Consider the following 27,568-nt stretch of genomic DNA (forward strand, 5'->3'; position numbering starts at 1 on the left):
ATTTATTTATAGGGGCAAAATGTCCGGACCAAATGTAATTTCTATTGTTGGATTTTCCCCCTTATCAAAGGCAGCTCCCTTGTGGAGTACTGTGACGCCGTTACAATTGCAACCCCAATGTGCTGTACAGTAGAAGCCATTTTTACAGCAGTACAGTAGAAGCCGTTTTAAGGCACAACAGGCTGCATTTTAACAGAGTTAAACCCCCAAGGGGTTTTAGGGGTGTCTTACCCCCACAGTATTTGTTCCCAGAGAGTAAGTCATTTGTGTAACAAGTTTGATTGAAATTGCTCGGAGTTATGTTGGAATATACACACACAGCCAATTATATATATATATATGTGTCTATGTGTGTGTTGTAATTGTGCAACACACACACACATACACACACATATATATATGTATAATTTGTAACACAAATGTAACAAGGCAACATAAAAAAAATGGCTTTCTGCCTGGATGGCTCCCAGAGTGAGCCGATAGACAGAAAAGGGAAGCAGTATGCTCCCTCCCATATTTGGGCATACCAGGGGTTGTGACACAATACATATATACTGTTTAAGGTGACTCTGTTGCCTTCCCCAAATGTGTTGGGACACCCCCTGCCGCAATTCGAAGCTGATTCATCTCTTTGAAGAGTACAATACAAAAAAAGTGGAGATTCAAAATGATAATGATTGAATTTCCAATCAAAAGATCGGCTGTGGAGAGAAAGTTTACTATTCAATGATGATTGGGACCAAATTTCTCATAAATTTGAATTGATGATTGCTAAGTGAGTTTCTGTTGCTAAGTGAGGCAGTTGTTGAGTGAGTTTTTCCGCCTTTTCTTGCCACAGTTGTTAGCAATAGCAAGTTAAATAAAGGGTACTTCTCGGTTTGCAATTATTCATTTGTACAATCATTCATTTCAGTGACCATTAGAAATCATGAGGACACAGAAAAATGTGGCCTATGGCTTTCACACTTACAACTCTTGCCGTATCTCCGTGGTCACATGATCCAAATTCAGATGCTTGGCCACTGACTCACACTTACGATGGTTGCAGTTTCCTGGGGGTGACGTGATCCCCTTTTGCGACCTGACCAGCAAAACCAATTGGGACGCCAGATTCTCTTAACAACCGTGTTACTAACGTAGCTGCAGTGATTCACCTAACAACGGTGGCAAAAAAAGGTTGTAAAATGGGGCAAAACTCATTGAACTGCCTCATTTAGCAACAGAAATTTTGAGCTCAGTTGTGGTCATAAGTCAAGGATTACTGTATGATGGAAGTAATCAACTCTATTTAATTTATTCTTAAAAGGGACACTGTGGCTCAGTGGCTAATACGCTGAGTTTGTCAATCAGAAGGTTGGCGGTTTGAATCCCTAGCGCCGCATAACTGAGTGAGCTCCCGTGACTTGTCCCAGCTTCTGCCAACCTAGCAGTTCGGAAGCACATAAAGAAATGCAAGTAGAAAAATAGGAACCACCTTTGGTGGGAAGGGAAGAGCGTTCTGTGTTCCTTCGGGGGTATTGAGTCATGCCGGCCACATGTCCATGGAGACGTCTTTGGACAGCGCTGGCCCTTCAGCTTTGAAACTGAGATGAGCACCGCCCCCTAGAGTGAGGAATGACTAGCAGAGATGTGTGAGGGGAAACTTTACCTTAATTTATTCTTGCTGTAAAAAGGAGTTCTTTAAATGGCTTTTCATCATAACAGTTAAAGTATTAAGTGGTTTACCACAGAAAATATTACTCCACAATATTCCCATTAAAGATTTGGAAGAAGAGATGGAGAGAATCTGTATGAAATCTGTAAAGGACAGAAAATTAAGCGAGATAACAAATACCCTAGAAGACAGAAATAAGATGCAAAATAGTCTTATTAGGGTGGCTGAAACCTAACCACACTATAAAAAAGAGGTTGAGACTCTGGAAAGGGTGCAGAGAAGAGCAACCAGGATGATGAGGGGACTGGAGGCTCAAACATACGATGAACAGTTGCAGGAACTGGGCCTGGCTAGTCAAGGGAAGAGAAGGACCAGAGGCAGAAGAGCATCTTCCAATATTTGAGGGGCTGCCACAGAGAGGAGGAAGGGGGTCAAGCTATTCTCCAAAGCCCCTGAAGGCCAGACAAGGAATAATATGGATGGAAACTGACCAAGGAGAGATTCAACCTAGAAATAAGGAGAAATTTTCTGACAGTGGGAACAATCAACCAACGGAACAGAAGTTGCTTTCAGAAGTTGTGGGAACTTCCTCCCTGGAGGCTTTCAAGAAGCGACTGGAGTGCCCTCTGTCAAAAATGGTGTAGGGTCTCCTGCTTGTGTGTGTGTGTGTGTGTGAGAGAGAGAGAGAGAGAGAGAGAGTAGATCTCTACGGTCCCTTCTAACTCTTAATTTGTTTATCTAACAGTGACAAATGCAAAGTTTTTCACTTAGGGTAGTGAATAGCCATGATATTCAGGGAAAATATCCTTGATTGCAACCTGGATGGGAGCCAGCGGTGTGATGCAAAACTGCAAAAGAGACAAAGGCGATCTCGTTTCCAAATTAGAAATAATTGTTTTTATTGAATTTTCATCAGGGACTATTCTGGGTTCAGTTTTGGGCACTGAGAGGGACTTAGTGAAAGCAGAAACTAAGTTTAGAAGAGAAAAAAGGAGTTTAAAATTAAATCCAAAAACACCCGAGGGCAGATCAAGAAGTAACGGGGGGGGGGGGGGGGGGGGAAGCTTTAATTAAAGACAGATCCAACCTAAATTTAAGGGGAAATTTCCTGACAGTGAGAACAATCGATCAGGTGCTCCATCACGGGTGGGCGAAAACCATTCATGGTAGCCTTTATCAGATGGGAAGCAAAATATAAAGAGAAAGTGCAATAATTCTTGGAGACAAATCTTGATGTCTTGACGTGGTTGAGTGACCTTTGCCAATTTTGGCCACTCTAAGACCTGCGTACTTCAACTCCCAGAATTCAGGACAACCTTGGCCCAGATTTATCTGGTACCCCAAATGTGTCCTCTGTCAGGGTTCGAAATAGCATCCCAAATAAAATAAGAATCCGAGGCGAGAGGTTCCTCAAAATTCCATTTATTTAAAAGAGCCATGTTGGCACATCTGGGGAAACCCGAATCCGAAAGCCTCCAGGTTTTCCCACCCAGTTGAAAGTTCAAGATCTTGCCCCAACACCCACAAATCCATCCTGTGGTCCCATCTTCCACTGCCATGAAGACAGATTTTACTCCTATCGACATCCGGCCAAGTGCAGGAACAAATGTGACCTTGACTTTCTGAGAAAGAATGTTGTTATGGCTACCCATCACCCAACTCTATATTCCCATTCTCCCACAGTAGAAAGTATGCCTGACATCCCCCATCTCTCTTTAAAGTCCATTAAGTCTTAAAGTTGCTAAATTGGGGGAACCCCTCGGACTAGAAAACCTCCAAGGCATCTTCAGTAGTGGGCTTCAAATTTTTTTAGCAAGGGGTTTTCTGCCCGGTTGCTGGGTGGGCGTGGCCATGGTGGGCATTGCCTAGTCGGCCTCCTGCACCAGGGGGATGGGGAGTTTTTCTCTCCCCGGGCTCTGGAAGTTTCCCCCAAGTCTCCGGGAGGGTGAAAACGGCCTCCCCAGGCTCCCAAGGCCCTCCCGAACTTCTGATAGGGCCGTTTTTCGACCACTCCGCGCCTCCGTGTGCGCCTTGCACTTACCTGCATCCAAAACAGGCCACGTGGGAACTCCGGGAGGCATGGGCGGGGCCAGCCAGGAGTGGGATTTGGGGGTTGTCCGAACTGCAGAGAATCTTAGCTAGAGGTTCTCCTGAACCCCTGCGGACCTCCAGCAGCCCACCCCTGGCTTCCAACTCCATTGTTCTGTTATAGTTGTCCATGCTCTTCTTTTAGTTGTACATGTCCTATGCTGTTAAGCTGCCCAGAATCTCTTACAGTCAGGAGATAAATAAGAATAAATCATATCCCATCTGGGAGCTTTGCACAGTATCCTGAGCCATAAACTAACTACTGGGCCCTCCAAAGCGCATGGAAAATGAACCGAGATAGTACAATAGTACTTAGATATATATTGGTGGGATTTATTTTTAGGCTGGGCTCACACAACCTGTAAGTGGGTTAGTGAGTTGTGGGAGCCAAGCCTTGTCTTTGGAGGCTGTGTGCGTTCATTTGTCTCATTGAACAATCATTTGTATCCTAGGTAGAGGCAGACATTTTCTCTCTGGGCACAATGAGGATATGACTGCTGAATGAAACTCTGTACTGGCGACAGGGACGGTATCTGGCCAGTAAATAGTCAGCTCCATTCAGTTGCCCAGAATCCACACTGCAAGGGTATTTACTTTTATTCCAGGAACTTTCCCCAGGGTTTTCCCTGTTCTCCTCCCTTTCTTACTGTTTTGTGTTTTTTTTGGGGGGGGGATCTCCCCCTTTGTGTTTTTTTTTACTATCGGTTCTGTGGGCGTGGCTTGGTGGGTGTGGCAGGGCAAGGATACTGCAAAATCCCCAGTCCCTCCCCACCCTACTACCCTGCTTTTCAGCTCCATTCTCCTGTCCAGGGCAACAAAAGAAGATCAGCTGGTAGGAAGCGAGGGCGGGGCCAGCCTATTTGCTGGTTCTCCGGACTACTCAAAATTTCCACTACCGGTTCTCCAGAACCTGTCAGAACTGGCTGAATACCACCTCTGTGTATAAGTCGCTGCGCAGTCCTTTTACAGCCCTCTCTAAGGGGTTTACAGAGTCAGCCTCTTGCCCCCAAACAATCTGGGTCCTCATTTTACCCACCTCGGAAGGACGGAAGGCTGAGTCAACCATGAGCTGGTCAGGATCGAACTCCAACTGTGGGAAAGGTTTGATTACAATTTTGTATTTTAACCACAGGGAGGGAGGAGGAAGGAGGGGAAGGAAGGAAGGAGGGGCAATAATAGCACTTAGACTTATATATCACTTCACAGTTGTTTACAGCCCTCTCTTAGCAGTTTACAGTCAGCCTCTTGCCCTCAAACAATCTGGGTCCTCATTTTACCGACCTCTGAAGGATGGAAGGCAGAGTCAACCTTGAGCCTGGTGAGATTCAAACTGCCAAATTGCAGGCAGCTGGCAGAAGTAGCCCTGCAGTACCGCACTCTAACCATTGTGCCACTGTGGCTCATAATGGATTTGGGAAGGGGGAGGATTGATACAGGATACCAGACCAGCAATCCCAACTGTTGGGGAAGAGCTGTCACTCAGAACTGAACTGTTGGATCGTGGTGTTCTCCGAGCTCCGAGAACATCAAGAACCCAAGAGAAGGACGGCCATTTTCAGAACACCCCGTTCTGTGTTTTCCGGTGCCTATTTTAAGAGTGTGACAGAAGGACAGGATATTTTCCCTTGGGTAGATGAAGCAGCTTCTTGTCAGCAGAACAAAAGGCGCCGGGTGGTTTCGGTTCAGCTCTGCCTGCTGGGAAGATGGGGGGGCCCTCCAAAATTCCTGGCTTCTTCCAGAAACAGCTGTCCACAGAGAAAGAGAAATCAATGAGGGGGAGGGGGGAACAGGGTTTAAACAGCATCAGTGGCCTGGCAGTGTTCGGTTAGTCTCAAACCCAAAAGCGACGGAATCCGGCATTCGCACAAGACCACGGCTTCGGACTGCGTAACGGTTCGGCCGACTCTCCCTGCCGGGGAGGGGGTTAGTGGCGAGAGCAGCCCCTGGCGGGGAAGGAGGCGGCGGTGCAGAGGGCCCTCTTTCTGGAAAGCGAAGGGGAGGAGGGTGGCGGAGGCGGTGGGAGCGCGCAAAAAGGTGTGCACCACGCGGCAAATCCGGATCGTTCGGTCCCATGCAGACAGGAATGGGCAGCAGGCGGTAGAGGTGAAGTCGGCTCGAGGAGGCGAAGGAGGGGACGATTACAATGCGCATTTGACGAGGCGGACGCGGGAGGTTCTGTGAAAGCCGTTTAATCGTTCACATCTTAAAAACCAGGGAGGGGGGAAGCAAACAACTTGCCGCCAACGACCCCATTTTGTTTAACCCGGTTGTACAAAATTAAAACGAGAACAAATCAACGGGGGAAAAAAAGAAAAGATATTGATCAAACCAGGGAGCACCCAAGAATACAGCAAAGCAAAAAAAAACCCAAAAACCCAAAAGCCTGGTTTAGAGAGGCTGGCATCGTGGCGGCGGCGGTAGGGAATCGAAGCTTAGCACGCAAAACACACAGCAAGCAAAGATTGGAGCTGGCGGAAGGGGGGAGCCGTTGTGTGCAAAGGTCTGCGGCATTCCGGGCCGGAGGGAAGAGTTCGGAAAAAAAACCAGACAACGGACAACACCGTCTTCGGCCCCATCGCAGTTTCGCAAGGCGGGGTTGGCGTGGCAGTTCTTCGACCGGATCGGATCGAAACGTGGGGGGAAGGGAAAAAAGGAAGGAAGAGAAAGGAGAAGTGGGGGGGGGGAGGAAAGGAGGAGCACACAAAATGCAGCATCACCAACCTTGGAAGTCAGTGCTCGGCTGGTCGGCCAGGAGGCATCGCCCCGAGTCTGCCCAGGAAGAGCCTGTAAAGAAATCTACGTAGTTTAGGGGGTACATATGAATCGCAAGATGACCGCGTTGACCCCAGAAATCACAACTGTCTGTCTGGAAGCAAACTCTACTCTACTCCCATGATGGCGAACCTATGACACATGTGCCCAAATTGGACCCGTGGGATATCATGGGGGGGTGGGAACAAGAGGGGGAACCTAGGGTCTTCTGGAAACTGCTAAACTACAGTGCTCCTCAGCTAGGACCTGTACTCACAGCTTACAACCATTCCTTTAGTGATCGTTCAAAATTACAACGGCACTTGGCCATGGTCACGTGATCAAAATCCCAGCACTTGGCATCTGGCCTGTATTTATGATGGTTACAGATATGATGGTTACAGTTGGTCTTCATATGTCTGGCGCTCCAGTGCGCATCTACGCACATTCCAATTTGGGCAGTTTGGTGCCAAAAAGGTTTGCCATCACTGTTCTAGACTGGTTTTCCACCTCCAGGAAAGGCGGATGGACACGAATGCCTTGGGGGACTCCTAGATCAGAGGTCCCCAACTCCCAGGCCGCAGGCCACTCCTGGGCCTTGAACCGTTTGGAAGCGAGCCACGGAAGTGGCAGGCGGCCATGTGCGCGCATCTCCATTTGCGTGAGCAGAAAGCAAGCACAATGCACATCGCTGCGTTTGCCCGAGCGGCGGACATGTGCGCTTGCCATTTCCACAAATGGAGATTCTTTCACTCACGCCCATGCGCTCGCCAGCCACTTGTACACAACCATCCCGCTGTTCCCCTCCTGCTTGTCCGCAAAGCCGGGAAGGTTGGGGAACTCTATTGTAGATCAGCCATATCAATTTGGTCCTGTCTTTTATTTTTCTCCCGCAGGGACAGAGAGAGCAGAAAAAGGAACATCCCTCCCATCTCCCGGGCTCCCTTCCCTGGGCCCCCATGCAATGGAGCATCTCTAGACACTTACAACTGGAAGGGTGCAGCGCCCTCAGAACGTCTGGGCGTACTGGTCAGCGTAAGCGCTGGCGTACCTCTCATAGTACTCCGCCACATTGTAGGCAGTTCCTAGACTGTACTGAGAGTACGTTGCAGCAGCCGAAGCGGCGGCATACCCAGGTTGGCTGTAGGCTTGGCTGTATGTCTGGTTTGCTGCAGCCATGGCCGCGGCAGCGGCCGCTGCAGCCGCCACCGCAGCATAGGGGTCAGTGTATTGGGCCACTACGGCAGTAGGGGTAGTAGATGTCCTCCGCCCCACAGGGCTCCTTTCTCTGTAGGCTGCTGGGGCCGACGGTAGGGCTCGGTCATACGCCGCTCGTGCTCGGTCGTAGAGCTCGTATGTGTACTGATCACAATACTCCCGATCATACCAGCCACGGGCACAGTAGGGCGAATAGGTGGCCGGTGCAGTGGGCACGCGTCCCCTGGAGAAGTAGTAGCTGGACGTCGGGGTGGCTGGGGTGGGCACAGAGGCCCCTTTGGTGGCCCGGAGGGAACTATTACTCTTGGAGAGGGTGACAAAAATTTTCTGATCCTCCAGCGGGGTGTCATTGAGGTGCAAGATGGCGTCCATGGCTTCCCGCTCTTTGGCCATGTGGACGAAGGCGAAATTCTTGACGATGTCGCACTCCACCACTTTGCCAAAGCGCTCGAAGAGTTGGCGGATCTGGGCGGTGGTGGCTTTGGCCGAGACGTTCCCCACGTAGATCTTGGTGGCGTTGCGGATCTTGGAGGTGGCGTACTCCACCGTCAGGTGGGTCCCATAGAACTCGCTCTTGTGGAGGGTGCTGATGGCCTGATGGGCCTCGTCCTCCTTCTCCATGTGGACGAAGGCAAAATTCTTCAAAATGTCACACTCGTTGACTTGGCCGTACTGCTCAAAAAGCTTCCGCAGCTCTTCGGCGGTGACCACAGGAGAAAGCCCCCCAACAAAGATCTTCACCATGGTGGCCCCACCTTCCAGGAATCCCTTGGGAGAAAGGAAGAAGAGGAAAAGAGTGAATCCAAAGACGTTCAGACATTACACTTATCCCCGGTCAGTGGAACAAGACTGCCCCCACACAAGGCTGGCTTGTTTTAATCTTGGTTGGGGGTGGTTGTGTTGCATTCGTTTGCTGCACTGGTCTCTTTGGCTTGTTCAGGGTGTTGTACAAACCAGGTTAATTCAGGCATCCTGTGTTGTGTGAACTGGGGCATTCTTTTCCCAACCCATTTTAATGCAAGCTGGTAGACACAATTTTTGGCGTCATCCCAATTATTATCCATGCACAATCATTGGATTTTAGGAAGCTGTCAATAAGCCATTCAATCATTTAACGCCACCTTGTCTATGAGACAATTCAGTCCCATCATCCTCAGCTGTAACCACCCATATTTAGCCCTTGACTTATAACCATTCCTTCAGCAGTTTGAAGTTATGACAGTGACTTATGACCTGTCCTCAGACTTACAAAACATTATTGCAGCATCTATTCTGGGAGTGAAGTCCACTCACCTTAAAGGATGCTGGCTGGGGAATTCTGGGAAGTGAATTTCACTCACCTTAAAGCTGGGGTGTCAAACTTGCGGCCCACGGGCCAGATGCATCACTTGCTGGCCAGGCCCACCTCCAGTTTACCGAAGGGGGGGAAAGTCATGATACATCACGTTAGGACAACACGAGTTTGACACCCGTCTTAAAGCATGCTGGCTGGGGGATTCTGGGAAATGAAGTCCACTCATCTTAAAGCATGCTGGCTGGGGAATTCTGGGAATTGAAGTCCACCCATCTTAAATCATGCTGGCTGGGGACTTCTGGGAAATGAAGTCCACCATCTTAAATCATGCTGGCTGGGAGATTATGGGAGTTGAAGTCCACCCATGTTAAGGTATGCTAGCTGGGGAATTCTGGGAATTGAAGTCCACTCATCTTAAAGTATGCTGGATGGGGAATTCTGGGAATTGAAGTCCACTCATCTTAAAGCATGCTGGATGGGGGATTCTGGGAATTGAAGTCCACCCATCTTAAAGCATGCTAGCTGGGGGATTCTGCGAAATGAAGTCCACCCATCTTAAAGCATGCTGGCTGGGGGATTCTGGGAGTTGAAGTCCACCCATCTTAAAGCATGCTGGCTGGGGAATTCTGGGAATTGAAGTCCACCCATCTTAAATCATGCTGGCTGGGGGATTCTGGGAGTTGAAGTCCACCCATCTTAAAGCATGCTGTCTGGAGAATTGTGGGAAATGAAGTCCACCCATCTTAAAGCATGCTGGCTGGGGGATTCTGGGAGCTGAAGTCCACTCATCTTAAAGCATGCTGGCTGGGGAATTCTGGGAATTGAAGTCCACCCATCTTAAAGCATGCTGGCTGGGGGATTCTGGGAGTTGAACTCCACCAATCTTAAAGCATGCTGGCTGGGGAATTCTGGGAATTGAAGTCCACCCATCTTAAATCATGCTGGCTGGGGACTTCTGGGAAATGAAGTCCACTCATCTTAAATCATGCTGGCTGGGAGATTATGGGAGTTGAAGTCCACCCATGTTAAGGTATGCTAGCTGGGGAATTCTGGGAATTGAAGTCCACTCATCTTAAAGTATGCTGGATGGGGAATTCTGGGAATTGAAGTCCACTCATCTTAAAGCATGCTGGATGGGGGATTCTGGGAATTGAAGTCCACCCATCTTAAAGCATGCTAGCTGGGGGATTCTGCGAAATGAAGTCCACCCATCTTAAAGCATGCTGGCTGGGGGATTCTGGGAGTTGAAGTCCACCCATCTTAAAGCATGCTGGCTGGGGAATTCTGGGAATTGAAGTCCACCCATCTTAAATCATGCTGGCTGGGGGATTCTGGGAGTTGAAGTCCACCCATCTTAAAGCATGCTGTCTGGAGAATTGTGGGAAATGAAGTCCACCCATCTTAAAGCATGCTGGCTGGGGGATTCTGGGAGCTGAAGTCCACTCATCTTAAAGCATGCTGGCTGGGGAATTCTGGGAAGTGAAGTCCACCCATCTTAAAGCATGCTGGCTGGGGGATTCTGGGAGTTGAAGTCCACCCATCTTAAAGCATGCTGGCTGGGGAATTGTGGGAAATGAAGTCCACCCATCTTAAAGCATGCTGGCTGGGGGATTATGGGAAATTAAGTCCATCCATCTATAGCATGCTGGCTGGGGAATTCTGGGAAATGAAGTCCACACCGCTTCAACCAGCCAAGCCTTTGGAACATACAGAATCCCAATGATGCGGCTCATCATCCCCCTGACTCTCAACCCAAGGCTTGGCTCCATTTTAAAGCCTTTTCACATCTGGGCCCAACTTAGCCCAAGGACCCCCCCTCCCCAGATTCCCTCCCTCCCCTCCCACCTCCCCCTCTTATGTCCCGTCCCGTTCCCCGTCCAACTGCTTGGACATCCATCCTCCACCACCCTCCTGGCTGGGGATTATGGGCTCTGAAGTGGGCCTTGCCTGGAGGGGCGGAGGGTGGAGGCCAGGCTTCCCCCGCCCCACACACACAAACTTTGCCTTGAAAGGCGTGAAGAGAGAGGGAGGCGATTGCAAAGAGGGAGGGGGCGATGCATGCAGCAGCGCGGGGGAGGCCGGAGGAGAGGATGATGGGTACCGCAGTCCCGGAGCAAAGGCCCCGTTGCAGATCCGGATTGCATCGGGAGGGGGGGGGGAGGCCCAAGCCGCGATGGGGGTCCATTTGCAAAAAGGGGGGTGGTGGTCTTTTACACCCCCGACCCTCGGCCATTGCAGCATCCACCCCCAGCAAGCCCCAACTCACCGGGCTGGATTCCTTCTTGTGCAATGCAAAGACCCCCGCCCTTTTTGTTTCTCTCTCTCTCTCTCTCCTTCTTCCTTTTTCCCTCTTCCTTTCTTTTTTTTTCCTCTCCTCTCCTCCCGGTGAAGCTCCCTAAGACTGCGCCATGTTGTCCTTCCTCCGGTTCACGTGACTTGGGGATGGGGGGTGGGAGAGGACAGACCCGTTCCCCCCCTTCCCCCCCCAAGCCAGGCCGAGGAGGCGTTCCCACGACCACAAGTGGACGCGCGTTGCACGTGGGAACGCCTATGGGTGGGGAAGGGCGGGGATTGCTGGGAGGGGGGGCAATGTCTCCTCCACCCCCAGGAGAGATTCCCTTCTGTAGGGTTGAGTGGAGGGCTTGTGGGGATGGGTGGGAGAGGCGGATTTTTTGTTCGGTTTGGCCACTGCATCGACCCGGGGTGGGGTGGAGGAATGGGGACCTTTCCAAGAAGAGATAGACTGCCCATTTGCAAGAAATGGTGTAGGGTCTCCTGCTTGGGCAGGGGGTTGGACTAGATGACCCACAAGGTCCCTTCCAACTCTATTAAATCTGCTATCTGTCAGAAATGGTGTAGATGGTGGTCCTGCTTAACAGAGTTGGAAGGGACCTTGGAGGTCATCTAGTCCAACCCTCACCCAGCCACCCAAGCAAGAGACCCTACGCCATTTCTGACAGATTCTCCATTCTCTTAAAAGCCTCCAGGGATGGAGCAACTGGCAAGGAATAGCCAACACCCTAGATTCTAGGGCCTAGAAGATAGGCTCAAGATCCAGATGAATCTCGACAGATTTGAACCCTGGGCCCTTGCGTAAGCAAATGAAATTCAATGTATAGAAAAGTAAAGTCAAGAAAAACCCAAAGGACACATATAGAGACCGGGTGAAACCAGGCTTAATAGCAGTGACTGGGAGAGGGATCTTGGAGTCTTAGTGGACAACCAGCTAAATAGGAGCCAGCAGCCAAAAAAGCCAATGCAATTCTAAACTGCATGAACAGAGGGATACAATCCAGATCACATGTAGATCACTAGTATCACTCTATAAAGCCTTAGTAAGGCCACACCTAGAATTCTGCATCCAGTTTTGGTCCCCACACTATGAAAAAGAGATTGAGACTCTAGAAAGAGTGCAGAGAAGAGCAACAGGGAGGATCAGGGGACTGGAGGCTAAAACATATGAAGAATGGTTGCAAGAACTGGGCATGGCTAGTCTAGGGAAGAGAAGGACCAGGGGAGACTGGAGAGCATCTTCCAATATTTGAGGGGCTGCCCCAGAGAGGAGGAAGGGGGTCAAGCTATTCTCCAAAGCATCTGAAGGCCAGAGAAAGGATAATGGATGGAAACTGACCAAGGAGAGATTCAACCTGGAAATAAGGAGGAATTTCCTGACAGGGAGAACAATCAACCCATGGAACAGAAGTTGCCTTTGGAAGTTGTGGGAGCTTCATCCCTGGAAGATTTCAAGAAGAGACTGGACTGCCATCTGTCAGAGATGGTGTAGGGCAGTGATGGCGAACCTATGACACGCGTGTCAGTGCTGACACGCGTAGCCATTTGGGGTGACACGCACAGGATTTCATGCGATTCATCCTCGGCTCCTGCACGGCCACCGAGGATGAAAGAATCTATGCTCGATTTTTTGCCAATTTTTGACACACCACGCCAAAAAGGTTGCCCATCACTGGTGTAGGGTCTCCTGCTTGGGCAGGGGGTTGGACTAGATGACCTCCAAAGTCCCTTCCAATTCTGTTAATCTGTAATCAGGTATAAATAAAATGGACTGAACCGAATTGTGGCTCAGAAAAGTGGCTCTCTCTAGGTGGAAGATTAGAGGTTGAAAGATGGATCTAATATGTATGTGTAAATAATATGGTGATGGTTGTCAGGGTGGAGTAAGGGGATTAGGTTTTAATACAATATGTATTAAATCCTTACTACTAGGATTAGTAAGAATGGCCTGATGGAATAGAATAAACTAAAGCATTAAATGGAAAGATTAGAGGTTGAATGATAGTGGTATTATTATCCATGCTTCAACAAGGTTGGAGTTGGCATTAGAATGATACATTGAAATATTGAATGATTAAATAATGAAGATTTATATCTTAATACAAACAGGAGCATTAATAGTAGGAGTGCATAAGCTTAATCAATGTAACAAACATTATTGATATGCAAAGTGTTATTTGTATCAAAATGAATGACACACTGTTCATATGTTGATGTTGATGTATTGTTGTTGTTAGTCGTGTCCAACCCATCGCGACCCCATGGACAATGTTCCTCCAGGCCTTCCTGTCCTCTCCCATCCTCTGGAGTCCATTGAAGCTCAGGCCGACTGCTTCGGTGACTCCATCCAGCCCCCTCCTTCTCTGCCGTCCCCTTCTTCTTCTTTTGCCCTCCATCGTTCCCAGCATGAGGCTCTTCTCCAGGGAGTCCTTCTTCCTTCTCATCAGGTGGCCAAAGGATTGGAGTTTCCTCTTCAGGATCTGGCCTTTTAAAGAGCAGCCAGGGTGGATCTCCTCTAGGACTGACCGGTTGGATGGCCTTGCAGTCCAAGGGACTCAATGCAGGAGTCTTCTCCAGCACCAGAGTTCAAAGGCCTTCATTCTTCAGCCTTCCTTATGGTCCAGCTTCCACAGCCATCCATTGCAACTGGGAAAACCATCACTTTGACTAGAGGCACTTTTGATTGACAGGGTGATGTCTCTGCTTTTTAGGACGCTGTCTAGGTTTGCCATCGCTTTCCTCCCAAGGAGCAAGCCTCTTTTAATTGCTTGGCTGTTGATCCCCATCTGTGGTGGTCCTGGAGCCCAGGAAAATATAATCTGTCCCTCCCTTCATTTCTTCCCCATCTATCCCCACCTTCCCCGAGGTGGCACAGTGGTTAAATGCAGCACTGCAGGCTACTTCAGCTGACTGCTATCTGCAGTTCGGCTGTTCAAATCTCACCGGCTCAGGGTTGACTCAGCCTTCCATCCTTCCGAGGTGGGTAAAATGAGGACCCGGATTGTTGTTGGGGGCAATATGCTGACTCTGTAAACCGCTTAGAGAGGGCTGAAAGCCCTATGAAGCGGTATATAAGTCTAACTGCTATTGCTATTGCTATTGGCCAGGAATTGAGAGGGCCGGATGCCATGATCTTAGTTTTCTTCATGTTGAGTTCCAAGCCAACTTTTGCACTCTCCTCCTTCACCCGCATCAAGAGACTCTTTCGTTCCTCTTCACTTTCTGCCATTGGAGTAGTATCATCTGCATATCTGAGGTGGTTGATATTTCTCCCGGCAATCTTAATTCCAACTCTTGATTCGCCCAGCCCCGCTTAGTTGATGTATAAATAAAAATAAAATAAAAGGGAGCCCTCCCCAGGATGAGGCAAACCAGCCCAGAGACCCCCTCACTAGGGTCATTCAGCCTGCCAACCAATAAAGCTGGTGGCCCCATCTGTGACTTCACAGTCCACCCCACCCCCCAGTTGGGCTGCAGGCACCACTGGGCACTACTGCCTCCACCATGCGTGGCCCCCTCTGCCTTTTCTGCTTGTGCCAGGGCGGTTCGGCCGCACACCAAGGCATAGCCGGTGGGCAGGATGCGGAAGGGCCCCTCTCCCTGGTGTGGGAGTGGCTGGCAGTCTGTTCAGCCATGGTGGTGGCTCTGGTGCTGGCGCTGGCAATGAAATTGCTCATCAGGAAGAAGACCCCAGAAGGCAGGAGAACATCCAAGGTGACTTGAAGCCACCTGGGTGGTGGAAGCAGTTCCCGGGCCCCGTTTGTGGCCAGCCGGGGTGGGGAAGCAATCCGGATTCCCTGTGAGGCAAGATGGGGGTGGCCAACAGATGAAATATAGGCAGTCCTCGACTTACGACCACAGTGGGGCCTGACATTTTGCTGCTAAGTGAGACAAGCGAGACAAGTGTTAAGTGAGCTTTGCCCTCCCGCCATTTTGGGACCTTCCTTGCCGCCGTCGTTAAGCAAATCGCTTAACGGTTAAGGTTTTTTTTAGTATTTTATTAGGATTTATAGGCCGCCCTTTTCCCTGAGGGGACTCAGGGCGGCTTACAATCATAGGGAAGGGGGTGAAATGCAAAAACAAACAATATGTGAATAAAATAAAATGATAAAAACACAACTTGCATTCAACACTCAACACTCGGGCGGGGTGAAATTGGAAACCTATCCCCAGGCCTGTTGGGATAGCCAGGTCTTGAGGGCTGCGCGGAAGGCCTGGACGGTGGTGAGGGTGCGTATCTCGACGGGGAGATCGTTCCACAGGGTCGGAGCTGCAACAGAAAAGGCTCTCCTCCATGTAGTCGCCAGTCGACATTGACTGGCGGATGGGATTCGGAGGAGGCCCAGTCTGTGCGATCTTATCGGTCGGAGGGAGGTAATCGGCAGAAGGCGGTCTCTCAAGTACTCAGATCCACTACCATGAAGGGCTTTAAACATGGTCAACAGCACCCTGAAGCGCACCCGGAGATCAACAGATAGCCAGTGCAGCTCGCGGAGGATGGGTGTTATGTGGGCGAACCGCGGTGCGCCCACTATCACTCGCGCGGCCGCATTCTGAACTAACTGCAGTCGCCGGATGCACTTCAAGGGCAACCCCATGTAGAGCCCATTGCAGTATTCCAGCCTAGAGATCACAAGGGCTCGAGTGACTGTTGTGAGAGCCTCCCAATTCAGGTAGGGTCGTAACTGGTGGACCAGGCGAACCTGGGCAAATGCCCCCCTGGTCACAGCCGACAGGTGATGGTCGAGAGTCAGCTGTGGATCCAGGAGGACTCCTAAGTTACGAACCCTATCTGAGGGGTATAAAATTTGACCCCCTAGCCTGATAGATGGAACATTAGCCAAATTGTTGGGAGGGAAACACAACAGCCACTCGGTCTTGTCCGGGTTGAGTACCAGTTTGTTAGCGCTCATCCAGTTCTTAACAGCCTCAAGACCCTGGTTCATCACGTCCACCGCTTCATTGAACCGTTAGTCACACGGTTGTTAAGTGAATCTGGCTTCCTCGTGGACTTTGCTTGACGGAACAACCATGCGACTAACTGAACCACGGCAGCGATTCGCTTAACAACGGTGGCAAGGGAGGTCATAAAACGGCAAAATTCACAGCATGTCTCGGTTAACAACAGAAATTTGGGGCTCAATTGAAGTTGCAAATTGAGGACTACCTTTATTCCATAGTGGTAGACCAGAAATGAGGAGAACCAAGGAGGTTTGAACGCTGAGAGGAAGAGTTGTGTAAAGCAACACAACATCCCCCTTCTCTCTCACAATCACACAAACCCACTTTCCTTATCAGTCTCGAATGGATTTTGCATTATTTTTTTTTCAAATTTTGCAACGGTGTCGACTTTCACCTGTGTGGACTTCGATTCCCAGAATTCCCCAGCTAGCCGGAGGAATTCTGGGAGCTGAAGTCCGCACAGCTTAAAAAGTCACCAAATTTGAGAAAACATCATCCTAGACCAGTGTTTCTCAACCTTGGCAACTTGAAGATGTCTGGACTTCAACTCCCAGAATTCCCCAGCCAGCATTCGCTGGCTGGGGAATTCTGGGAGTTGAAGTCCAGACATCATCAAGTTGCCAAGGTTGAGAAACACTGTCCTAGACCATTGCATCCCTGACAACAAGGGACACTTTTGCCTGTTTCTTGAGACTTTCAGGAAGAAATTGAACTGCCAACTGTCAGAAATTGTGTAGGGTCTCCTGTTTGGACATGGGGTTGGACTAGATGACCTCCAAGGTCCCTTCCAACTCTGTTAATCTGTTATCTGTCAGAAATGGTGTCATAGGGTCTCCTGCTTGGGTGGGAGGTTGGACTAGATGACCTCCAAGGCCCCTTCCAACTCTCTTAACCTGTAAATCTCCATTTTCTTCTGCTGTCCCTTCCGTAGTGGCGAGATGCCCTGGCCGATTCAGACGAGCTGAAAAACCAGCTCCTGCAGACTTTCTCGCGGATGGAACAGGAGCTGGTCCGACTCATGACCTTACTCCGCGAGCACAAGTCCGGACTCATCTCCCGCCACCGCGGCTGCAAATCCCCCGCCTGCCAGCGGTTTCGCGAAAACAACAAAGCCTTCAATTTGGCTGTCTACGATATCGTGGAGGAGTGAAAGAGGAAGGGGAAGAGATTAGATGCGGGAAATAAAAGTATTGACAGTGGATGGGCACCACTTGGGAGAGAGTCTGCCCTCTGTGTACGTATCCAGATTAGTGGCCCCGGGGTGTGTGGATGTGCCAGATGGATCTTGACAGACTTGAACCCTGGGCCCTCTCTAACACAATGAAATTCAGTGTAGAGAAAAGTAAACTCCTACACTTAGGCAAGAAAAACCAAAATTACACATATAGAGACTGGGTGAAACTAGGCTTAATAGCAGTGACTGGGAGAGGCATCTTGGAGTCTTAGTGGACAACCACCTAAATAGGAGCCAGCAGCCAAAAAAGCCAACATAATTCTAAATTGCATGAACAGAGGGATACAATCAAGATCAAGGGAGGTCCTAATACATTCTATAAAGCCCTACTAAGACCACACCTAGAGTCCTGCATCCAATTTTGATCCCCTTACCATAAAAAGAATGTTGAGACTCTAGAAAGAGGGCAGAGAAGAGCAACCAGGATGATGAGGGGACTGGAGGCTCAAACAATGAACGGTTGCAGGAACTGGGCATGGCTAGTTTAATGAAAAGAAGGACTAGGACTAGACATAATAGCATCTTCCAATATTTGAGGGGCTGCCCCAGAGAGGAGGAAGGGGGGCAAGCTATTCTCCAAAGCACCTGAAGGCCAGAGAAGGAAGAATAGATGGAAATGACCAAGGAGAGATTTAAAACCTGGAAATAAAGAGGAATTTCCTGACTGGGGGAACAATCAACCCATGGAACAGAAGTTGCCTTCGGAAGTTGTGGGAGCTTCATCCCTGGAAGATTTCAAAAAGAAATGGGACTGCCATTTGTCAGAAAGGGCGTAGGGTCTCCTGCTTGGGCGGGGGGTGAGGGGTGGACTAGATGGCCTATAAGGGTTACTCTGCACTTGTTTCCAGCCCCCCTCCCAGCACCAAAGAATGGGTGGATGGGTGTCAAATAAGCTGCCCACCCCAAACCTCTTGCATAGTCAGCTTGCCTGACTTGGCTATTTTTTTCTTAAAATTCTTTATTTTATTCAGAACAAACTTAAAATACAAAATACAAAACACAAAGCAGTCAGAACCCCATTGTGTAGCGTCTCCTCACAGTCCTTGGGACGCTGTTTCTCAGCCTTGGCTAAGTTAAAGAAATGTGGACTTTAACTTCCAGATTGCTTACTAGAGAATTATGGGAGTTGAAGTCCACTATGCTGACTAGAGAGAATTATGGGAGTTGAAGTCCACTTATGCTGACTAGGAGTTCTGGGAGTTCATATATGCTAGTTAGGGAATTCTGGGAGTTGAAGTGCACTATGCTGATCAGGGAATTATGGGAGCTGACTAGGAGTTCTGGGAATTCACACATGCTAGCTAGGGAATTCTGGGAGTTGAAGTCCACTTATGCTGACTAGGAGTTCTGGGAATTGAAGTCCACTATGCTGACCAGGGAATTCTGGGAGCTGAAGTCCACCTATGCTGACTGGGAGTTCTGGGAGTTCACACATGCTAGCTGGGGAATTATGGGAGTTGAAGTCCACCTATGCTGACTAGGACTTCTGGGAGTTCACACATGCTAGCTGTGGAATTCTGGGAGTTGAAGTCCATTCATCCTAAAGTTGCCAAGGGTGGGAAATAGTGGCCAGGTAGCTCACCTCTGCAGGGGTTTGTGATGTCACGGCTGGTTCACTCCCAGCTGAGAGCCCAGCAGAGCCAAGCATGACTGGATGGCTCTACAGGTGGGCAGCTCCCTTCTCAAGGCGGCCTTCTCCTGCCTGCTGGGCTGGGTGGCTCCCACCTTGGTCCTGAGCAATTCAAAGGAGAGCCAGGAGGGGGGCCAGCAGGAAGACTTGTCCCAGCTCCTCCCCTCCGAGGTGCTGGGACAACGGCTGCTGCTGTGGTTCTTGGCGCTGGTGGGCTTCTACGGGCTGGTCTGGATCCTGGACGACTTCACGGTGGAGTGGTGCAGCCCCCCAAGCCCGAAGGAAGCTGCCGTGAGTCCTGGGGAGGGAGAGACGGGGCCCCACCTGAGGCAGGACACGGAGATGGGGACGGGTGGATGGATGGATGGATGGATGATTGATAGAGGGGGTGTGGATGACAGAGAGACAGACGGATGGACAGATGGATGGATGAATGGATGGAACATTGATAGATAGAGATGAGTGGATAAGAGAGAAAGACGGATGGGAGATAGATTAGATGATAGATAGATAGATAGATAGATAGATAGATAGATAGATAGATAGATAGATAGATAGATAGATAGATATAGATAGATAGATAGAGGGGATGGATGAGAGAGAGAGAGAGAGAGAAAGACAGATGGGAGATAGATTAGATTATAGATAGATAGATAGATAGATAGATAGATAGATAGATAGATAGATAGATAGATAGATAGATAGATAGATAGGGATGGATGAGAGAGAGAGACAGAAAGGCGGAAGATAGATAGATAGATACAGTAGATGGATGGATGATAGATAGATGATAGATAGAGGGAGATGGATGAGAGAAAGAGAGAGAAAGACAGGTGGAAGATAGATAGATAGATAGGTAGATAGATAGATAGATAGATAGATAGATAGATAGATAGATAGATAGATAGATAGATAATAGATGGATGGATGATAGATAGGTGATAGGTAGATAGATAGAGGGGGATGGACGAGAAAGAAAGAGAAAAACGGATGATCGATAGACAGATGGATGATAGATAGATAGAGAGGGATGGATGAGAGAGAGAGAGAGAGAGACAGATGGAAGATAGATAGATGATAGGTAGATAGAGAGAAGGGGGAGAGGGGATGGATGAGAGGAACAGACAGGTAGACGGACAGACAGATAGAGAGGGGGAATGGATGAGAGAGAAACAGAGAGACAGATAGATGGAAGATAGAGAGATAGAGAGATGTATGATAGGTAGAGGGGGTGATGGATAAGAGAGAGAGAGATGGATGGATGGATGATAGGTAGATAGAGGTGGGATGAATGAGAGAGATGGAAGATAGATAGAGAGAGAGGTGATAGATAAAGAGATAGATAGATGGATAGATAGATGATAGCAATAGCAGTAGACTTATATACCGCTTCCGCTTATATACCGCTTCATAGGGCTTTCAGGCCTCTCTAAGCGGTTTACAGAGTCAGCATATTGCCCCCAACAATCTGGGTCCTCATTTTACCCACCTCGGAAGGATGGAAGGCTGAGTCAACCCTGAGCCGGTGAGATTTGAACCGCTGACCTGCTGATCTAGCAGTAGCCTGCAGTGCTGCATTTAACCACTGCGCCACCTTGGCTCTTGCAATAGATAGATAGATAGATAGATAGATAGATAGATAGATAGATAGATAGATAGATAGATAGATAGATAGATAGATAGATAGATAGATAGGAGACAGACAGACAGAAAGAAAAGAAAGAAATTATAAATTGCGCAAAAAGTTGGTTAATGTAAAGTGCGAATAGTTCTGGGAGAGTCCAAAAAAGTCCAAGGTGGTTAAGGAAAGGAGAGAGCCTCCTATATACTGTAGGTACCCCCACTCGTCCAGTAATGATGTTATCTGAAGTAGCAGGTCCAAGGCGGCATCAGGCACCAATGGCCGTGGCAGATGAAAGTGCAAATAAAGGAATAGATGAAAATATAATCCAAAAAGTCCAGTAGCCGCATTCCGAGGGGAGTCTAAGCTCAACCAGCAAAAGGGCCTGCAATGGCAACGGTCCAGTGGAGGAAAGAATGCCCCAACAGGGGAGGCCAAGCCGAGGGGAGAGGAATGGGGTTGCAATCGTAGCAGATAAAAACCGCCTCCCATTCTCTCCCAGTACTGTCTCAGGCTAACCGCCTTCTCCTTGGGGCGATAGATAGTCCAGTACAAATCCACAGTAACCAGAAGCACAGACGAGACAGAGAAAGTAGTCAAAGGGGGTGAGGGGGGGGATTCTCTCAGCCCACTAGAAGAGGGGGAGGTCAGGGCTCTCTTCAAATCAGCCGGGTCGCAGCGGACTCCAACAGTACTCCAAGCAATAATTACCCAGCGTCTCCAGCCGAAATGGGCCGCAACGGCTTCCAAGCGGCACCCGGGCAGTATCTTTAAACGCCTTTCCAAATCAGCTGGGCCGCGGTGTTTTTTTTTCGTTTTTTTTTTTTTTTTTTTTTCGGGCGCCCTCGAACGGAGTTTTCATGCAGACGTTTCATTACCCAACAAAGTAACATGATCAGATCAAAAGCATCGTCTCCTGCAGGAAGTATGGCAATCATTCCAGTGGAAAGCAATACAGGCTTGGCTTAAGAGAACAGAATAACAATTCTGTTACAGAAAATAGGTTGACCCCTTCTTCTTTGTAGCAACCCCTCAAACATTGGAAGACTGCCATCCAGTCACCCGTAGTCCTTCAAATTAACAGAGTTGGAAGGGACCTTGTAGGTCATCTAGTCCAGTGTTTTTCAACCACTGTGCCACGGCACACTAGTGCCGTGACATAGTGTAAGATGTGCCGTGGGAAAAAGACTTTATATATAGTCAATATAGGCACAGAGTTAAATTTTTTAAACATTTTCTAATGGTGGTGTGCCTCGTGATTTTTTTCATGAAAAAAGTGTGCCTTTGCACAAAAAAGGTTGAAAAACACTGATCTAGTCCAACCCCTGCTCAAGCAGGAGACCCTACACCATTTCTGACAGATGAGCAGTCCAGTCTCTTCTTGAAAGCCTCCAGGGATGAAGCTCCCACAACTTCTCAAAGCAACTTCTGTTGATTGTTCTCCCTGTCAGAAAATTCCTCCTTATTTCCAGGATGAATCTCTCCTTGGTCAGTTTCCATCCATTATTCCTTGTCTGGCCTTTGGATGCCTTGGAGAATAGCTTGACCCCCTTCCTCCTCTCTGTGGCAGCCCCTCAAATATTGGAAGACGCTCTCCTGTCTCCCCTGGTCCTTCTCTTCCCTAGATTAGCCAGGCCCAGTTCCTGCAACTGTTCATCGTAGATTTTAGTCTCCAGGGCTTTGATAGATTCAGATTAACCGAATTGGAAAGGACCTTGTAGGTAATCCGCAGACCCGCAGCACCCAAAGATTAAAAGAAAAATAAAATCTAGGCTGGTTTGGTAGAGACCACATGCCTAGAAAAGGAAGATAATTTCCTGACCACCAAACCATCCATCCCCCTTTCAAATCCTGCATTATTTAAAGGCGGTGTCTGCTTCCGTGTTTATTTTGATCTGCAGATCCGAGATTGGCGTAGGATCCGGGCTAAGGATTCCTCTCCTCCTCGGCGTCACTGCAATATGCAATCCCGTCTGAAATCCCTCGGGCAAACGGAGCAGGATCTGGTCACTTTGCTCTACAAACTTCGCAAGCACAAAGTGGCCCTATCCACCGGGTGGCTCCGGGGCGAGCGGAAGTGTCGGCAGGCGGCTCTCCGCCATGATCTGGTGATCTACACGATTCAGGATGAGACCTAACGGAGGCAGAGGGAAAGAGATCCCCCCCTTTCCTTCCTCAAAGGATGTGGCCTAAGGAGAATAAAGTTTTCTGAGAGTAACAGGAACAAAGAGCTTTGGCACAACACGGCATGGCTTGGTTTGATTCAGATGTGGCACTTATATCCCGCTTCACAGAGCTTTTACAGCTCTCTCTAAGTGGTTTTCAGAGTCAGCCTCTTGCCCCCAACAATCTGGGTCCTCATTTTACCCACCTCGGAAGGATGGAAGGCTGAGTCAACCTTTAGGAGGGAGGGAGGGAGGGGAGGAAGGAAGGAAGGAACGAAGGAAGGAATAACACTTAGACATATCCTACTTCACAGTGCTTTCCAGCCCTCTCTAAGTAGGAGGGAGGCAAGTGAATGGAGTTGAGTATTTACTGGCCAGATGCCCCTCCTGTCGCCAGTACAGAGTTTTTTTCAGCAGTCATATCCTCATTGTGCCCAGAGGGATAAATGTGTCTCTACCTAGGATACAAATGGTTGTTGAATGAGACAAATGAACTCACACAGCCTCCGAAGACAAGGCTTGGCCCCCATAACTCACTAACCCACTTACAGGTTCTATGAACCCAGCCTACAAATCAGAGGGGAGCGAACTGGTAATAAAAAAAAATTAGCAACCTACTCCTGGCCATGTCTAATGTGCTATCTGAATGCAGCCCCAAGGGATTCCATATATCCCCTGTATGAAATAGAGACAACTGCTCTGAATTGTGGTCTTAAGTCGAGGATTTTGTGTATTTCAGGTTAGAAATATCACAGGTGATGTTTAACCTCTGCATTTCACCTTAATATCACAGGTCATGCTTCAAAAACAAATGTTGTTTCTCGTTTCTCCCATTCGCTTGCTTCCCTTTCAATTATTTGTTTATTTCCCTTTTTCATCCTATATATATAGGAATGAAAAGGAAAATAAATGGATAATTCAAATGAAGCAAGATAATGATTTATTCATAATAATTCAAATTATTAGTTTATTTTCCTTTTTCATCCTATATAGAGTATGTTTGTGTGTGTGTATGTATGTATGTATGTATGTATATATGTATGTATGTATCTATGTATGTATCTATGTATCTATGTATAGATACGTATCATAGCATCTATGTATCGTTTCTCTCATTCGCTTGCTTCCCTTTCAATTATTTGTTTATTTCCCTTTTTCATCCTATATATATATAGGAATGAAAAATAAAAATAAATGAATACTTCAGTGAAGCAAGAGAATGATTTATTAATAATAATTCAAATTATTTATTTTCCTTTTTCATCCTATATAGCAATAACAGTTAGATTATATACCGCTTCATAGGGCTTTCAGCCCTCTCTAAGTGGTTTACAGAGTCAGCATATCGCCCCCACAGTCTGGGTCCTCATTTTACCCACCTCGGAAGGATGGAAGGCTGAGTCAACCTTGAGCCGGTGAGATTAGAACCGCTGAACTGCAGATAACAGTCAGCTGAAGTGGCCTGCAGTACTGCACCCTAACCACTGCACCACCTCGGCTCTATACTCTATATAGAATATGTGTTTGTGTGTGTGTGTGTGTGTATGTATGTATGTATAGATAGATAGATAGATAGATAGATAGATAGATAGATAGATAGATATATAGATAGATAGATAGATAGAGCGAGAGAGGGAGGATGAAAAAGGAAAATAAATGAATACTTCATAGTGAAGCAAGAGAATGATTTATTCATAAAAATTCAAGGATGAGATATATATTTATCTCTTCTTCTATGTTTTGTTTGGTCAATGGAAAAAGAAAGAAAGGGTGGATGGGGGAAACCCCAGGAAGCTTTTGGCAGCTGCACGAGATTTGCAAAAATCTTTTTGAGTCCTTTTTTCCATCTCTCCATCTTGGGGGGGGTGTGTGTCTCGCCCATCTTTGTCTCCATAACCCCTTGCAATAAAATAAAATAAATAAATAAAAAAAAACAGAGACGGGGGGGGGGGGGAGAAACAGAGAAGGGAAAAAAATCCATTGAAGAAATGCCCCACCCAGCTCAAAAGAAGACTTAGAATGTTTCTTGCCAGGGGAATCTTCCTTCCTGGCCTCCTTTTATAAATGAGATCATTTTCTCCCCCTGCAAAATGCAGTTAGTCCTCGACTTACGACCACATTGGAGCCCGACATTACTGTTGCTAAGCGAGGCATTTGTTAAGGGAGTTTGGTCCCACTTTACGACATTCCTTGCCACAGTTGTTAAGTGAATCGCTGCAGTTGACAAATTAGCCACAGGGTTGTTAAATGAATCCAACTTCCCCGTTGTCACAAAAGGGGATCGCATGACCCCCGGACACCGCAACCGTCATAAATACGAGTCGTTTGCCAAACGTCTGGATTTTAATCACGTGACCTGCTGCAAAGTTCGTCGTAACTATGAAAAATGATCTCATAAGTCACATTTTTCAATGCCAGGGTAACATTGGTCACTAAATGTGCTCTTGTTAGTCGAGAACCGCCTGTATATGACTGATCTAATTTTATGAACATTTTTTTGTGTGTGGTGGTCATTAAGCAATAGAATAGAATAGAATTTAATTTAAATTAAATTTCTAATTTAAAATAGAATTGAATAAAACTATATTGTCACTTTAAGGTAAAGGTAAAGGTTCCCCTTGCACATAGCTGCTAGTCGTTCCTGACTCCAGGGGGCGCTGCTCATCTCCGTTTCAAAGCCGAAGGGCCAGCGCTGTCCAAAGACCTCTCCATGGTCATGTGACTGGCATGACTCAAGGCCCCCGAAGGCGCACGGAACACTGTTATATCTTCCCACCAAAGGTGGTCCCTATTTTTCTACTTGCATTTTTTTATGTGCTTTCGAACTGCTAGGTTGGCAGAAGCTGGGACAAGGAACGGGAGCTCACTCCGTTATGCGGTGCTAGGGATTCGAACCGCCCAACTGTCGGCCGTTCTGATTGACAAGCTCAGCCACTGAGCCACTGCGTCCCATAAGGTGATTATCTTCACTTTAAATGTACACTAATCTGCATACCTTAAAATGAAATTTCGTTGCATTCAGCTCTCAAACAACAACCGTTATGCATATTCCCACAATAACACATATAAGATGGTGTGATGACATGGGTCACGGCACAGAGATAACACAGGCAGCTGACAGTTCAAACTGTCCCTTTAATGCTCCAAATTTCCCCAAAGGCTCCCACATTTCTGGTGATCTCTCTCTCTCTCTCTCTCTCTCTCTCTCTCTCTCTCTCTCTCTCTCTCTCTCTCCTCTCTGTCTCTCTCTCCCCTCTGTCTCTCTCTCTGTCTGTCTGTCTGTCTCTCTCTGTCTGTCTCTCTCTCTCTCTCAATTCCCAGGTGTGCCTTGTGAAGGGGGGCGGGGCGCTCTCCTCCTGAGTAGTCAGGTGCTCTCTCCTCTCTGTCTCTCTCTCCCCTCTGTCTCTCTGTCTGTGTCTCTGTGTCTCTGTCTCTCTCTCCTTTCTGTCTCTCTCTCTGTCTGTCTCTCTCCTTTCTGTCTGTCTGTCTGTCTCTCTCAATCCCCAGGTGTGCCTTGTGAAGAGGGGTGGGGCGCTCTCCTCCTGAGTAGTCAGGTGCTCTCTCCTCTCTATCTCTCTCTCCCCTCTGTCTCTCTGTCTCTCTCTCCTCTCTGTCTCTCTCTGTCTCTGTCTCTCTCTCTCCTCTCTGTCTCTCTCCTCTCTGTCTGTCTTTCTGTCTCTCTCTCTGTCTCTCTCTCTCTTCTCTCTCAATCCCCAGGTGTGCCTTGTGAAGAGGGGCGGGGTGCTCTCCTCCTGAGTAGTCAGGTGCTGTTTTTGCCTTCTCTCCACTCTCCGTGCTCTTGGATCAGGAGCGGGTGGTCCTTGCTCCTCACCTGAGCTCTTTCTCTCATGTTCACCGCTTAGCCTCTCTTGGTCCTCCTGCCCCCACTTCCTCCCTGCCTACAAGGCGTCCCAATCCTGAAAGGCCTGGCTGGCCTTCCCCTTCCCCATTTTCCTCCCAAGCCAACGAAGCCGCCCCTTCGATCTACAGTTCCAGTTCATTTTCCTCCGCAGGCTCCAACGGGGGCATGATAGGTGGCTGGATTTTGATTCCCCGAATTCCCCATCCAGCCCGCTTGGAGACATGGCCTTCAACTGTCTTTCCACCCTAATCGGGCTGGGCTGAAGCCGCCTTCTCAACTCTGCCTGGCTCGGAGAGCAGCCGAAGGGCCTGAGAACTTCCCGCAATGTCCTCCTCACTAATAAAATATCAACCATGAAAGCTATGGGCCCGTTATTACGACTTCTAGGAAGTTCCCGCGATGGAGCATGGTGGAAATGGCTGGTCCCAGGCTGAATCGTGGGTCTCTGCCAAACTCCGAGGCGGCTGCCGAGTGGATCAATGGCTCAGGAGACATTGTCAAAGCTTCCTTAATCTTCTTGAATTCTTGAGGCTTTCTCTACCGGGGTGGCTCTGTTAAAAGCTGGTTCTTTGCCAGAAGCGCCTGCTTTCAAGAGAGCACCAAAAAAACCCTTTGGGCACATCGATCTGCCTGAGCACGTCTTCCTTGGCCACCCTGTCCGCCATGCCCAACGTTCATTTTAGAAAAATAAAGTTAACCTTTTCAAAAATGGAACATCAAATCTTGGTGTTTATGGCAACACCTCCCTCCCCCTTTTTCCCCCCAAATGGGATGGCTTAGAGCAGGGATTCACAATC

General features: G+C 48.4%; 1 protein-coding gene across 2 annotated transcripts; it reads right to left on the reverse strand.

Moving 5' to 3' along the window:
* Positions 1 to 3,028: 3,028 nt before the first annotated feature.
* Positions 3,029 to 11,500, reverse strand: LOC106550143 (uncharacterized). 2 transcript variants are annotated; one of them, XR_001313637.2, is made up of 4 exons: positions 11,272 to 11,500; positions 7,481 to 8,479; positions 6,464 to 6,526; positions 3,029 to 5,487 (listed from the first exon to the last, which is right to left on the reverse strand). XR_001313637.2 is itself a non-coding variant. In XM_014067958.2 (3 exons), the coding sequence occupies exon 2, from the start codon at positions 8,453 to 8,455 to the stop codon at positions 7,502 to 7,504; it is 954 nt and encodes a 317-aa protein (XP_013923433.2). In that variant the 5' UTR covers positions 8,456 to 8,479; positions 11,272 to 11,500; the 3' UTR covers positions 5,916 to 6,526; positions 7,481 to 7,501. The 2 variants fall into 2 exon arrangements, 1 of the variants encoding a protein (XP_013923433.2); XM_014067958.2 differs by lacking the exon at positions 3,029 to 5,487 and having other exon boundaries at positions 5,916 to 6,526.
* Positions 11,501 to 27,568: the final 16,068 nt, after the last annotated feature.

Source organism: Thamnophis sirtalis, unplaced genomic scaffold (genome assembly GCF_051295495.1).
Source record: "Thamnophis sirtalis isolate CommonGarterSnake01/CBP01778 unplaced genomic scaffold, rThaSir2_p1.2 scaffold_2, whole genome shotgun sequence".
Taxonomy (NCBI): domain Eukaryota; kingdom Metazoa; phylum Chordata; class Lepidosauria; order Squamata; family Natricidae; genus Thamnophis; species Thamnophis sirtalis.